This window comes from Myotis nattereri, assembly GCF_964212035.1.
Source record: "Myotis nattereri genome assembly, chromosome: 2".
Classification (NCBI taxonomy): Eukaryota; Metazoa; Chordata; class Mammalia; order Chiroptera; family Vespertilionidae; genus Myotis; species Myotis nattereri.
Genome location: NC_138076.1, coordinates 9,927,695 through 9,943,152, shown reverse-complemented (window position 1 = coordinate 9,943,152; position 15,458 = coordinate 9,927,695). Strand labels below are relative to the sequence as shown.

At 45.3% G+C, this 15,458-nt stretch overlaps 1 protein-coding gene across 1 annotated transcript in view; it reads left to right on the top strand.

The window, feature by feature from the left end:
• The window catches only part of FAT1 (FAT atypical cadherin 1), a gene marked incomplete at its 5' end in the record, with an annotated part of 97,528 nt that overhangs the window by 60,553 nt on the left and 21,517 nt on the right, over positions 1-15,458 (top strand). The window contains 6 exons of the mRNA XM_081083140.1: positions 5,147-9,214; positions 9,731-9,927; positions 11,084-11,237; positions 12,042-12,275; positions 13,547-13,936; positions 15,206-15,420. Of these exons, the coding sequence (XP_080939266.1) occupies positions 5,147-9,214; positions 9,731-9,927; positions 11,084-11,237; positions 12,042-12,275; positions 13,547-13,936; positions 15,206-15,420 (5,258 nt within the window). The remainder of the gene's footprint in view (positions 1-5,146; positions 9,215-9,730; positions 9,928-11,083; positions 11,238-12,041; positions 12,276-13,546; positions 13,937-15,205; positions 15,421-15,458) is intronic.

Genomic DNA, 15,458 nt, shown 5'->3' with positions numbered 1-15,458 from the left:
GGATAGAGACTGCAACCCAGGCATGTGCCCTTGACTAGAATCGAACCTGGGACCCTTCAGTCCGCAAGCTGACGCTCCATCCTCTGAGCCAAACCAGCTAGGGCTGTACTTTTTAAATATATCTTTATTGATTTAAGAGAGGAAGGCAGAGGGAGGGAGAGAGAGATAGAAACATCAATGATGAGAGAGAATCATTGATCGGTGGCTGCCTCCTGCACTCCTCCTCCTGGGGATGGAGCCCACAACCCAGACATGTGCCCTGACCAGGAATCTGACTGCGACCTCCTGGTTCATAGGTCGACGCCCAACCACTGAGCCACACTAGCCGGGCTCTAAACTTTTTTTCACCACACAATCATTTTCCTTCTTAAACTAGGAAACGTTCTTAGGAAAATGCTGGCCTCTTAATGCAGTGCTTTACTTGTATACTTGTAGCGAGTGTTTTCTCCTAGGCAGAGCAGGGATTTCGTGGTGGACTGTTGACTCTTCCAATTATGACCCACTCAGATCTCACAGAGAGAGGGTCACGCCCCTGCTCCTTCCGGGTTTACTGTTGCTGCCACTGTCACCCCCATGCAGCTCGCACAGTTGCGTGTCACTCATGGCTCGCGCGGTCGGTCCCCAGGGGTGGGATTTGGACTCAGAGATGTTGGAAAGCTGAAGGGGCAGGAGGAGCTGGGCAAGAGGCAACCAGGGCAGGGAGGGCAGCTGGAAGTGTGGGCAGTTCCAGGGAGGATAAGGCAGGAGATCTGAGTCTTGCCGGGGGTTATAAGGAGGAGCATCACAGGGCAGCACTGTGGCCAAGCAGTGTTTTTGTTCTCTGCTGAATGCTGCTATTCAGCCACCCATGTATTCATCCCAGGGTCTCATTGAGCTCATTTCATGTGCAGGTGCCATGTTGGGCACATTCATATTCGAACTTGATAGGTGTAGGGGTCGCCATTGGTCCACACAGGCATGTTCTTGCTTGAGACGGGTCAGTCTACTTTAGAGATCTGATGTGTGCAGTCAGAAATGGCCTTGCTTTGCAGCTTTTCCTGCTCATGCCAAATGATAGGAGTGATTCAATATGAGAAAGCACTTTTCAGTTCTCTGTCTTCATGTCATTGTTAGTACAAAGTCTCTCTCCTTGTTCTGCCTTTATAATGAATTTAAAGTATTGAGATCTTCCACTTAACTTGCCTTTTTTTTTGTAAGTCCATACTGCTACATTTTTAGAAATTGCATCTATCATAGGCACTAGAATTCAAAGAGGTGTCAATTAGCTATTAAATCATATCACCAAAAGCCAAGCAAATGGATAGTAATTAAAAAAAACAAACACTTTGTTGATGTAGTTTGTGGTCAAACTGTTTTTATTTCTTAATATATTTGAAGTTTCATTTATTTCACTGAAAGCGACCGAATTTAGTCCATTCCTCACAAGGAAGACCTCATCTGCTGCCCATGGTTGCAGCAGTAAGATGTGTTTTCATGTAGTTAGTGCCTTGCCTAACGATGGAGGTTTTCCCACTGGTTCAGAAATGTCGCCGTTAAAAAAGCAGCACATTCCACGTGTGCATGCCCGAGCACTTCAATGAAATAATTTTCCCGCAGACAAACTGGCTGGGTTTGTGTAGGAGAAAATGTTAAACTTTCCCTTAGCTTTCACATAATTTTCAACAACTGGGTGGTTAAAATATGATTGTTGGTGCCCGACTGAAGGCATACACATTCCTTAAATGCTTGTAGGGCTGATGGAATTAGTAACTTGGTATTCCAAGAATGGAACTGTATCTCCACTCAGCGAATACATAATACCAAGGGCCTATTCCAGCACAGACCTTGGACTTTTACAAAGATACTGTTTTCGATTTGGTATTATAAAAATAGTGCTGAACAAGTACTTTATAGGAAATGACTCCCCTTAAATGCTATGGAATTGTGTGTGTGTGAATCTGTTCGAACAGCAGGGACTATAAAATGGTCCTGTGGCCGCTCACTTACCATTTATTCATAATCGCCTGTTTCTAATGTCTCTCAGATTACATTTAATAAAGTTCAAAAGACTAGTTATGAATTCAGGCCATCACACGGCATGTTTAATTAGCAGCGATTTATTGAGCAAAAGGTTGGGTCTGATGAGGAGTCTTCAGGGGAAAAGGAATTAATTAAAGGGTATGTTCGGTAGCAGTTGAGTTATGTGCTTGGAGACACATGCTCAGCGCCGTACTCTGGGCAGCTTCGTGTTCTCTTTATTTTTTGAAAGTAGATAATTGTAACTTCAAAACCATTGGAACGCCTGGAAATAGGAGCCTCTCAGTAAATATGCTTATTGACCAGAATTGATTTTCTTCCCCAAACTTAGGTTCACTATCGTTGCACTTGAAGTTTAGAGAGGTGGCCGCACTGGCCGGCGGTCGGCATCCACAGCGTGTCCCTGTGGGAAGACACGGATTCCTGTGCGCAGCTCTCTGATGCCCTGTGGGGTGTGCGTGTGTAATACAGTCGTAGCTAATGAGCGCACGCGTGCACGTTTGCTCAGATAGTCGCCTGGCTCCAGTAGTGAGGACAGTGTAAGGCTCTTTAGAAATCACCGTATCTCCAGCTAAGGAGACTGACTAAGCCCCCAGCCGAGTACAGACTTCCGCCCCTGCCCTGTGAGTTCGCTCACAAACAACATACGTGTATTTCAGTATTTGGTGAGCGTGTCTATTACTAGATCAGACGGCATGTCCAAGCCACTCAGCAGCCCTCGGGGTTCTTCCAATAAACACCACGTTGCTCTCCCATCTGCAAATCTTGTGCTTTCTGCTGTGGTCTCTGTGGGATCCATATATTAATTGACTGGCTGGGTTCCTGTTTACCTACTTGTTACCAATGCCAGGATCAGAACTGTCTTTAGCAAAGCCAGGCAACTCCAGGTGATAAAGAATGTGAGGCCTTGTGTACGTGAAGCATTAAGATTTTACTGTCCACTTGGCCGGCGTGGCTCAGTGGCTGAGTGTCGACCTATGAACCAGGTGGTCACGGTTCGATTCCCGGTCAGGGCATGTGCCCGGGTTGCAGGCTCCATCCCCAGTGGGGAGCGTGCAGGAGGCAGCCTCGGATCAATGATTATCTCTCATCATTGATGTTTCTATTTCTCCCTCTCCTTTACTCTCTGAAATCAATAAAAATATATCATTAAAAAAGATTTCACTATCCAAGATAAGAGAGAAATGCACAAAGATGAATGAGTGTAAGATATAGTAGGTCAGCTTCTCTTTTAGGACAGATAGAAGGAAGTCCAAGGAGTGGGGATGAAGGTTTTCGCAGTCTCCTCCATGATCCAGACAGCCCGTCACAGTTTTGGAAGGTGGGGTGATGCGCAGGCAGGATGAGAGAGGACTGTGATGACTGCGTAAGAGAGAGAATCTGGGATTGTTGACTCATAGACACAGACAGGCCGTGGCCCGTGTCTGCAAGGCCTGGCAGAGACAGCGCGACCCCGTCCATGGGCCAGGGTTTAGCTCAGAGCTCAGGAGCCTGGAGAAGCCTGGGCCCCTGCCCTGGGTGCAGAGCCAGGCAGGCTTAATGAAAACCAGACTCGGTCGGGCCTCAGAAAACATTATCATGGATTTTTTGGAAAATGTATTAAAGGAAGGAAATGAAGGCCAGAGAGGAAGCGTTTCCTAGTAATGAGGTGGAGAAAGAAGTGCTTGGTTAATCCCCTGGTTTGCAAATCACACTAAGTCATGCTGTTCTTTGAAGGGCCGCACTCGATTGCAAACCTGGAGGAAAGCAATTGGAGGAAGCAGTTAAGTGGCAAGTCAGCCTTGTTTTGGGGGTGAGTGTAATAGTTCATTTGGGAAAAACACACGCAGTTCTATGTCTAGGATAAGGGAGCTGGACTCCTGTTTATAAAACAGAATAGGGATGAAGGGTTCATGGATGGGTCGAACTCTCACACTGCCTTGATCTGTTCAAAAAGATAGGTAACTGCTAAGCTATAGTCAACTGCTGGTTTTTGTCAGAAAGATTTCAGTCGGTGCTATACAACAACAGGACTTGGCAGAATTGCCTTTGTGGCTGAATACATGTTTACAGTGCAGGTGGAAAAGGTGCAGGAAAAGCCAGTAAAACAATCGGTGCTAGAGGAGAATTTCTCAGCCTCAACATGGCTGACTTTTTGAACAACAGATTTTGGTTTTGGGGACCGTCCTGTGTACTGCAGGAAGTTTAGCAGCATCCCTGGTCTCTCCCCCAAGTAGTGCCAACCCAAAATGTCTCCAGAAACCCCAGCTGGTGTGGCTCAGTGGTTGAGTGTTGACCCATAAACCAGGAAATCATGGTCCAATTCCTGGTCTGGGCACACGCCCTGGTTGTGGACTCAATCCCCAGCAGGGGGTGAGCAGGAGGCAGCCGATGAATGATTCTCATCTTGGATGTTTCTGTCTCTCTCTCCCTCTCTGAAATAAATAAAAATATATTTTAAAAAAAATGTCTCCAGGCATTGTTGAACATCCCCTTCTGGGTAGGATCACCCCCACTTGAGAACCACTGACTTAGGGGATACATTGACCTGAACATGATTCAGAAGAGACTATTACCAAAATCCTCTAACGTGTAGGAGAAGTTATACACAAGCTTATTTATCAGTACCTTGAATATTTAACATAAGGGACAGTTCTCTTGAAATTTGTTAAATTCTCTTAATGAATATGAAATTTGTTAAATTCTTATAATGAATGAGAACCTTGAGTATTTTCAGGTGATAAATGCTGAAATATAAGTATGTTCTAAAGGGTTTTTGAGGGAACGCTTGGAAAATTACGAACTTAACTGCTTTATGAAAGGTAGCCATACCCTTCCATAAGCGCATTCTTGGTTCAAGCAAAAGAGAGTGTGTTTGGTGTTAGATCCAGAGTGATATTTCTTCTGTTTCTTACTTTTCATAATTTATGGACAGAACTCTGACTAGTCTGCCTTATTTTAGTTGGACAGAAATGAAACAAGTTGAAAATTTGAGACAAGTTCCATTCAAATGTTGATAACCCCTGAATTTCCGTTTAATCTCAGAATATAATTTTTAAAGCTATCTTCATTGATTTCTGTATTTCCAAATAGTATTTGATCCCTGTAGTTTTCTCTAACATGCTTCTTTTTTTTTTTTTTCCCCTCCCAGGAAATATTGGAAATTCTTTTACAATCGATCCCATCTTGGGCTCTATCAAAACTGCCAAAGAATTGGATCGAAGTAACCAAGTGGAATATGACCTAATGGTTAAAGCTACAGACAAAGGCAGTCCACCCCTGAGTGAAATCACTTCCGTGCACATCTTTGTCACAATTGCTGACAATGCCGCTCCGAGGTTTACGTCTAAAGAATATTCTGTTGAAATTAGTGAAACCATCAGCATTGGGAGTTTTGTCGGAATGGTTACAGCCCACAGTCAGTCATCGGTGGTCTATGAAATAAGAGATGGAAACATAGCTGATGCATTCTCCATTAATCCACATTCTGGAAGTATCATCACTCAGAAGGCCCTGGACTTTGAAACTTTGCCCATTTATACACTGACAGTCCAAGGAACCAACATGGCCGGCTTGTCCACTAACACGACGGTCCTCGTGCATCTGCAGGATGAAAATGACAACTGGCCTGTGTTCATGCAAACAGAATACACAGGACTCGTCAGCGAGTCGGCTTCCCTGAACAGCGTGGTCCTCACAGACAAGAACGTCCCACTAGTGATTCGAGCCACCGATGCTGACAAGGAGTCGAATGCTTTGCTTGTGTACCACATCGTTGAGCCATCGATACACAAATATTTTGCCATTGATTCTAGCACGGGTGCTATTCATACAGTACTGAGTTTGGACTATGAAGAAACAAGCACTTTTCGCTTTACCGTGCAAGTGCATGACATGGGAACACCGCGCTTGTTTGCTGAATACGCAGCTAACGTGACTATCCGTGTCATTGACATTAATGACTGCCCTCCTGTGTTCTCCAGGTCCTTGTATGAAGCCTCTCTCTTGTTGCCCACATACAAAGGCGTCAAAGTCATCACGGTAAATGCGACCGATGCCGATTCTCGCGCCTTCTCCCAGATAATGTACTCCATCACTGAGGGCAACATCGGGGAGAAGTTTCTCATGGACTACAAGACGGGCTCGATCACGGTGCAAAACACAACTCAGTTAAGAAGCCGCTACGAGTTAACCGTCCGCGCTTCTGACGGCAGATTCGCAAGCTTCTCCTCGGTGAAAATCCACGTGAAGGAGAGCAAAGAAAGTCAACTGAAGTTCACCCAGGATTTCTACTCGGCGACCGTGAAGGAGAATTCCACCGAAGCCAGGACGTTGGCTGTCATTACTGCGATTGGCAATCCGATCAACGAGCCCTTGTTCTATCACATCCTCAACCCCGATCGCAGGTTTAAAATGAGCCGCACCTCGGGAGTCCTGTCCACCACTGGCATACCCTTCGATCGGGAGCAGCAGGAGGCCTTCGACGTGGTCGTGGAGGTGACGCAGGAGCACAGGCCTGCCGCAGTGGCCCACGTGGTGGTGAAGGTCACCGTGGAAGACCAAAATGACAACGCCCCGGTGTTTGTCAACCTCCCTTACTACGCCGTCGTCAGGGTAGACGCCGCGGTAGGCCACACCATCCGCCACGTTACCGCCGTGGACAGAGACAGCGGCAGGAATGGGGACGTGCACTACTACCTGAAGGAACATCACGAGCACTTTCAGATCGGGCCGTCGGGTGACATCTCACTGAAGAAGCAATTCGAACCCGACACCTTAAATAAACAGTACCTCGTCACCGTGGTTGCAAAAGATGGGGGAAACCCTGCCTTTTCGGCTGAAGTGATCGTTCCCATCACGGTGATGAACAAAGCCATGCCCGTGTTCGAAAAGCCTTTCTACAGCGCTGAGATCCCGGAGAATATCCAGGTGCACAGCCCCGTCGTCCACGTGCAAGCCAACAGTCCCGAGGGCTTGAAGGTGCTCTACAGCATCACCGACGGCGATCCCTTTAGCCAGTTCACCATTAACTTCAACACCGGCGTCATCAACGTCATCGCCCCCCTGGACTTTGAGGCCCACCCAGCCTACAAACTGAGCGTCCGAGCCACCGACTCCTTGACGGGGGCGCACGCCGAGGTGTTTGTGGACATCGTGGTGGAAGACATCAATGACAACGCCCCCGTGTTTGCTCAGCAGGCCTACGCCGCCACGCTGTCGGAGGCGTCTGTCATTGGGACCTCGGTGGTGCGTGTTCGAGCCACAGATGCGGATTCGGAACCCAACAGGGGAATCTCTTACCACATGTCTGGGAATCACAGCAAGAGTCACGATCATTTTCACATCGACAGCAGCACGGGTGTCATTTCCCTGGTCCGGGCGCTGGATTACGAGCAGGTCCGGCAGCACAGGATTGCCGTGAGGGCCGTGGATGGCGGCATGCCCCCGCTGAGCAGCGAGGTGGCGGTCACGGTGGATGTCACGGACCTCAATGACAACCCGCCCCTGTTTGACCAACAGGTTTACGAGGCCAAAATCAGCGAGCACGCCACGCACGGGCATTTTGTGACCTGCGTCAAAGCCTACGATGCAGACAGCTCAGACGCAGACACGCTGGAATACTCCATTCTGTCCGGCAATGATCAGAAGAGTTTTGTCATGGACGGTGAAACGGGGATTATCACGCTCTCCAACCTCCGCCAGGTCACCTTGAAGCCATTTTACAGTCTTAACATTTCCGTCTCGGATGGCGTGTTCCGAAGTTCGGCGCAGGTTCACGTGACTGTCACTGGGGGCAACTTGCACAGCCCCGTGTTTCTTCAGAACGAGTACGAAGTGGAGCTCGCGGAGAATGCTCCCGTGCACACCCTGGTGACGGCGGTGAAAGCGACGGACGGGGACGCTGGCGTTTACGGCCACATCACTTACCACATTGTGAATGACTTTGCCAGAGACAGGTTTTACACCAATGAGAGAGGACAGGTATTTACTTTGGAAAAACTCGACCGAGAAATCCCAGCGGAGAAAGTGATCCCAGTCCGCTTAATGGCGAAGGATGCGGGAGGAAAGGTTGCGTTCTGCACCGTTAACGTCATCCTCACCGACGACAATGACAATGCACCCCAGTTCCGAGCCACCAGGTACGAGGTCAACATCGGGTCCGATGCTCCCAAGGGCACATCCGTCATTAAAGTTCTTGCAAGTGACGCCGACGAGGGCTCCAACGCCGATGTCACCTACGCCCTGGAGGCCGATTCTGACAGTGTTCAGGAGAACCTGGAGATCCACAGGCTGTCTGGCATCATCACGACAAAGGAAAGCTTAATTGGCTTAGAGGACGAGGTCTTCACTTTCTTCGTGCGAGCTGTGGACGGCGGGTCTCCGCCCAGGGAGTCTGTTGTTCCCGTCTACGTGAAGGTACTCCCCCCAGAAATGCGGCTCCCCAAGTTCTCAGAGCCGTTTTACACCTACACCGTTTCAGAAGACATGCCTATCGGGACCGAAATCGATCTCATCCGAGCGGAACACAGTGGGACGGTCCTGTACAGCCTCGTCAAGGGGAATACTCCCGAGAGTAACAGGGACGAGTTCTTTGTGATTGACAGGCAGAGTGGGAGGCTGAAACTGGAGAAGAGCCTTGACCACGAGACGACCAAGTGGTACCAGTTCTCCATCCTCGCCAGGTGCGCTCACGGGGACCACGAGGTGGTGGCTTCTGTGGACGTCAGCATCCAAGTGAAGGATGCCAACGACAACAGCCCTGTCTTGGAGTCTAACCCGTACGAGGCCTTTATTGTGGAAAACCAGCCAGGGGGCAGTCGAGTCATCCAGGTCAGGGCGTCGGATCTGGACTCGGGAGCCAACGGCCAAGTTATGTATAGCCTAGATCAGTCCCAGAGCGTAGAGGTCATCGAGTCTTTCGCCATTAACATGGAGACAGGCTGGATTACAACCCTCAAGGAGCTCGACCATGAGAAGAGGGACAGTTACCAGATTAAGGTGGTCGCATCGGACCACGGGGAGAAGGTCCAGCTGTCCTCCACGGCCACGGTGGACGTCACCGTCACCGACGTCAACGACAGCCCCCCACGGTTCACGGCGGAGATTTATAAAGGGACCGTGAGTGAAGATGACCCACCGGGCGGTGTCATTGCCATTTTAAGCACCACAGATGCCGATTCTGAAGAAATTAACAGACAAGTAGCCTATTACATAACAGGTAAAACATTTCAACTCAGTGGCTTAATTTAAAATTAAATACATTAGAAGCATAAATGCTGAGATATGTATTTTATGGGAATTAGAAGGTGAAGGGATGATTTTAGTTAAGTAAAACTAAAATAAGGAGAAATAGCACCATTTAGCTATATTTCAAGTTCTTTGCCTGTGCAAAGGAAATAGTTGCTTCATTATACCTTTTTTATTTGTATGACTCATTTATTCAACTTTATCTTCGTGTATAATAAATATGCAGTAATTAAAAAGAAAAGCTATAGTTTCAATGTAGGCTAATGTATTATTTAGTAGTCTATATTTTATTTGGCTGAATGCTGTATTGAAATACAAATTTTAATGGGGAAGGTCATAGACCAAATTCAAATGTAATTAAAAAAAACAACTTAATTATTTTAAACCATAACATTATATATCTATTCTATAATTTATTTTTTCTATCACGTATTTCCTTCTTTATTTTAACAAGTTGGACTGTCATCTTTCTCCATTGATTTAATAGGAGGGGATCCTTTGGGGCAGTTTGCCGTTGAAAATATACAGAATGAATGGAAGGTGTATGTAAAGAAACCTCTAGACAGAGAGAAAAGGGACAATTATCTTCTGACAATCACCGCAACTGATGGCACCTTCTCATCAAAAGCTATTGTTGAAGTGAAAGTCCTTGATGCCAACGACAACAGTCCAGTTTGTGAAAAGGTAGGCTGCTCTTTAAGTTTCTAGATTACGAGTCCAGGTTTCTCTCCTGAACCACCCAGCAGGACTGTGGTGGGCAGTAGGACAGTGGTGGGATGCCGTGGTGTCACTCGGTGTGTTTCATATCATAACCTCTTCCTGTTTAAGCAGAGGCGAGTGTGCAATGGGGCAAGAGATGGGCTAGCCTCGGAACTGGTTCAGGGCGTGCTCCAGTAGTTTGAAATTTATTCAGAATGCTATCAATTATGAGCCGGATTGCAGTTGCGTTTAACTCTAAAAATGCCCTGTAAAGTTTTCAGGAAGCGATTCCCTTCATTTGGGGAAGAGTTTACTTTGGAGGAAGTATCTGGCCAGCAGTTCTTCAAACAGAGCTCGCTTTTGCGCTTACAGTTTTGGGGACACTCACTGTTAACGCACTAGAGAAACTACAGGGTTCACAGCGCGGCTCCTGCAGCTATGGAGCCGCTGTTTCATATGAATGACCCAGAGCAGAGCTGTCTGTGGAGGTGCAGGGTGTGGACTTGGGCAGGAGTGATCGCTGTCTTATGTTGTGGTTTATGGCATGGATTTCTAAACAGTTGGAACAGGAAACACCCCTTCGTTTGAGAGTCGGTTGGATATGAAGAGAGGTTAGAGCTGGTGATGGAAGAGCCCTGGCCTGAGCTTCACTCACCCACAGGGTCTGGGGGAATCTTTTTTTTCTCCCAAGACACGAAGATCGAAGATCGCTTCTTTCTGAACTGCCTGTATTTGGATTTGTGTTAAGAACGATTACCAGCAATAGATTTCAGTATTGGAAATTAGTAGATACGATATAACAGGCATCTGGTCTCTCCGATCTTTAGGGCAATGTAGAGCACTATTTATATTGTCTCATAAGAATTTAAACTGAATAGGAACCCAGGTCCAAGTCATAAAGCACTGCGTTCAGAACTCAGTAGTTAAATGTCAGGTCAGACTCGGCAACATCGGGTTGTTCACTGTTCCATGGCTCCTCCTCGTTTCATAAGGAAAATCCTTTTGAAAGCTCCTTGGATTTTAACGTTAGTCATTTCCCATGTTTTCTATGGCCAAAGCGAAATGATTGCTTTTCTGTTACTTGCTCGGCAGCCATGCTGTCAGTGTTTCATGTTGACTGTATTGTTTCCAATCTCTGTAGACTTTGTATTCAGACACGATTCCAGAAGATGCCTTCCCCGGGAAGTTGATCATGCAGGTCGCCGCCACGGATGCAGATATCCGGTCCAACGCCGAAATCACTTACACCTTGTTTGGTCCAGGAGCAGAAAAATTCAACCTAAATCCAGATACAGGTAATGATGGAGTTTGGGCCAGAATTAATTGTACTCCAACAAAATCGTATATGTTGGGAGTTTTAGACCACTCGCAGAATTTGAAATTCCATTTTGTTCATGTAAAATGTACTTGGTTGCTACAAAATTGCCATCTTTTAGAAACCGAAACAGCAACTTAACGTGTAAAATGTGGGAGGAGATAAAAAGTCAACAGCCAAGGATTTAAAGTCGTTTTTATCACTTTTAAAAATAAAAGAAAACCTCACGATGTTAAAGTATATTTTAAGCTTTCACTGTCTCCATTTTATATATAGCTTGCTTTCATGACTACGTGACCATAAAGTCATAATTTAGCATATTCATTAAAATAACTCACGATGTGTGATTCATCTTTAAATTGTGCTATAGTTGTATTTCTCTTATAATTCGTATTTTATTAAAATTGGGGTCCAGAAATAGTGTTCTATTAATCTGTCCCCCACCAAAGAACTAATTATGAACATAGGAATCTAATATTTTGAGTCATCTAGAAACATTTAAATTTGGCAAATCCGGTAGCTGTTTTGTTTTGTGACATACATATTGCAAGAGGCCCCAGCTTTGCTATCCTTGGGACTTAAAGAGCTGGCACCTGGCAGGTTGGAACCTGGAACTCACTGTACTCACACAGCCGCTGGCCCTGTCATGGACAAAACTGTTGTCCAACGGAAGGCTGTTGTTCAGACTTAGCAAATGTAAGAGAAAAGGGGAAGACGTAACATTTGGTATCGTGGTTCACATCGTAAATTTCAAGGGAGGCCATTTATTTTTGTTTGTTTCTAGGTGAACTGAAAACACTAGCCCCCCTCGATCGCGAGGAGCAAGCGGTTTACAACCTTCTCGTCAAGGCCACCGATGGAGGGGGAAGGTTCTGTCAAGCGCACGTGGTGCTCACGTTAGAAGACGTGAATGACAATGCCCCCGAGTTCTCCGCCGATCCACACACCATCACCGTATTCGAGAACACGGAGCCCGGGACGCTGCTGACCAGAGTGCAGGCCACAGACGCGGATGCAGGTACCCCCGACGTGCTCCCAGATCCTAGGAGCCTCTCTTTCCAAACACATCCCAGATTCGGGCCGCGGATTTATTATACCTCCTGCGTGTTGAGTAACTCCTCATTGTTGTGTTGTTTCATTCCTTGGCCTTAAACATGGAATGAAATATTTAGAATAATGAGTTCACTTTTTAAAAAAATGTATTTTATTGATTTTTTTACAGAGAGGAAGGGAGAGGGATAGAGAGTTAGAAACATCGATGAGAGAGAGACATCGACCAGCTGCCTCCTGCACACTCCCTCTTGGGGGTGTGCCTGCAACCCAGGTACATGCCCTTGACCAGAATCGAACCTGGGGACCCTTCAGTCTGCAGGCCGACGCTTTATCCACTGAGCCAAACCAGTTAGGGCATGAGTTCACTTTTAATGAGTATTTGCAGTCTCAGAATTGTGCCCAGTGAACATGCTGTTAGGTAGCTGTGGTGTCCCTACAATTCTGGTTAGTGACTATGTTGACTGATCTTCATTTCTCATTGAGTTAGGGAAGTGTTGTTTTGTGACTAAACCATTAGTGACATAAAATTATTTTAGCATCATAGGAACAAATGCAATATTTCACAGTTTTACAAACCTTCCAAGTTTTTGTGGAGAAATAAAAGTCTAGGATGTCTAGCATTTTGATAGCAGAGAATAAAAATAACTTCTTCAGTCATATTAATATTGAGTAAGTAGAAGAATAGCAGAAATGCTACTTTTGTCACTGAAGGTAAATAATAAATAGACTTTAAAAGAGCTGCTGGGGGTCCTGGCCGGGTGCTCAGTGGCTTGGGAGTGTCGTCCTGTATACCAAAATGGTTGCGGTTTGGTCCCCAGTCAAGGCACATATGGGACGCAGTTGATCAATGTTTTTTCTCCCTCTCTTCCTCTCTCTCTCTCTCTCCTCCCCTCCCCTCCCTCCTCCCCTCCCTCCTTTTCCTCTCTCTAAAAAAATAAACAAATAAACATATCCTCCGTTAAGGATTAAAAAAAAACCAAACATCTGAGTATTATAGCATAAGTTCATATAAAACAGTCTTAGGAAGCTGGATAACTACGAAATTATATTTACTTTAACTCAGTAAATTGTTAATCTAGAAGTTTACTTTTTTAAGGTCATAATCACAATGACCTTTAAAAGAATGTGTTTTAGCCTTTTTCCTTTTCAATATGTATGTTACATGTATTTTTAAAAATATAATTTGTTTAAATTCTTTAAAATTGAGCCTTCTGGCGTGATGTCCTCTATTTACAGGATTGAATCGGAAGATAGCCTACTCTCTGATTAACTCTGCGGACGGGCAGTTCTCCATCAATGAATTGTCTGGGATCATCCAGCTGGAGAAACCTCTGGATCGAGAGCTGCAGGCCGTGTACACCCTCACCGTGAAAGCCGTAGACCAGGGCCTGCCACGGAGGTTGACAGCGACAGGCACCGTGGTTGTGTCCGTCTTGGATATAAATGACAATCCTCCCGTGTTCGAATACCGCGAATACGGTGCCTCGGTGTCTGAGGACGTTCTGGTGGGAACAGAAATCCTTCAAGTGTACGCAGCCAGTCGGGACATCGAGGCAAACGCAGACATCACCTACTCCATCATCAGTGGAAACGAACACGGGAAATTCAGCATCGATTCTAAAACAGGTGACTCACCAATAAATGAGATGACGCCCTTTATTCTGCCGTAAAGGGTAGATTGCCCGGCACTCGGCCTGATGTAGAGGGACTGGTCATAAAGTGTTAGTAGATACTCTAAAAAGATGAAACTCACGTTTCCTTTATATTGTTATTTTAAGTGGGGTTTAAAGTGGTTTCAAAGACTTCAAAATATGGTTCCACATAATAGATACATTTCTGATATATCCATTATAACTACAAGCAAATTAATTTTAAATAGAAAATTAAAGTATCTCACTTGAGGGATTTAGTAAAGATACAGATATAAGATGAGATAACTTAATGAAGATAAAGACTGGAGGATAGAAAAGGACCTTGTATAATGACTCCGTTTTATCCCCGTATGGAGCTCATGGGAAGTAGCTTCCCACATGAAATGGCAGCCCCCACCTCTTTGATCTTAGCATCTATGGGGGCATCTGATGATTCAGAAAGATGACTTTTTTATTATGCCAGGTACGCATAACAGGTGGAGTACTTTCAATCACACTGATGGGATGACTGCCAACAAGGTCAAAAGTCATCGGAGTTTAGGCTCTTGCTGCTTTAATACTTCCCTAGTCGTGGTAACCTGTGGTCTACATCGCTTGAAGTGTTAGCACATTGTAAAAAGTTGCTCCATTCAAATCGTATTTAATTGTCCGTAACTATTTCCTGGGGGATGTAAGTGTATGAGGATGCTATTTCAAAATTTATTTTTAACACATATCTTAAAACTTATTTTTAGGGCTCTGTAAGTAGTATGGGCAATACAGCGGTGAAAAGGAAAGGTGTTAAACCATTGTTAAATCAAAGGGATTTTTAAAATGATGAGATGTAGTTATTCTAGTGATTTTTTTAAAAAAAGGATGTGTATTTCCATAAAAGAAAAAGTATGAGAAGGAAAAGAAAACAAAGCCAAAAGAAGGATTTTTATGTTTTTATTTTATTAAATTACAGTGAAGTCTGTGATTGAGAAGAGATAAGGCAAATAGCCATTTTTATAGGTGGGGTATTGATGGTATTGATTGGGAGAATAACTTAACACAAAGAATATAAGGAAAATAAGAGACATAAATAAGGATCAGGGATGGGCAAATTTATAATTCTAATCGGTGAGTTTAGAAATTAGAAAACATCCATAAAAGGGAAGTAAACTTTTGAAGTGGAGGTTCCATTTATTTACAAGTGCCTGTTTCAGCCCTGAGTAAGCGGTAGCATTTTAAAGCACGGGAGTAATTTTGATTTTCCGTACAGGGGCCATATTTATCATTGAGAATCTGGATTACGAAAGCTCTCACGAGTATTACCTGACTGTGGAAGCCACTGATGGAGGAACCCCTTCCCTGAGTGACGTGGCCACTGTGAACGTGAATGTGACAGACATCAACGACAACACGCCGGTGTTCAGCCAGGACACCTACACGGCCGTGGTCAGCGAGGACGCTGTTCTGGAGCAGCCTGTCCTTACGGTGTGTATTTTTTTTCTAAAATACATTTTTATTGATTT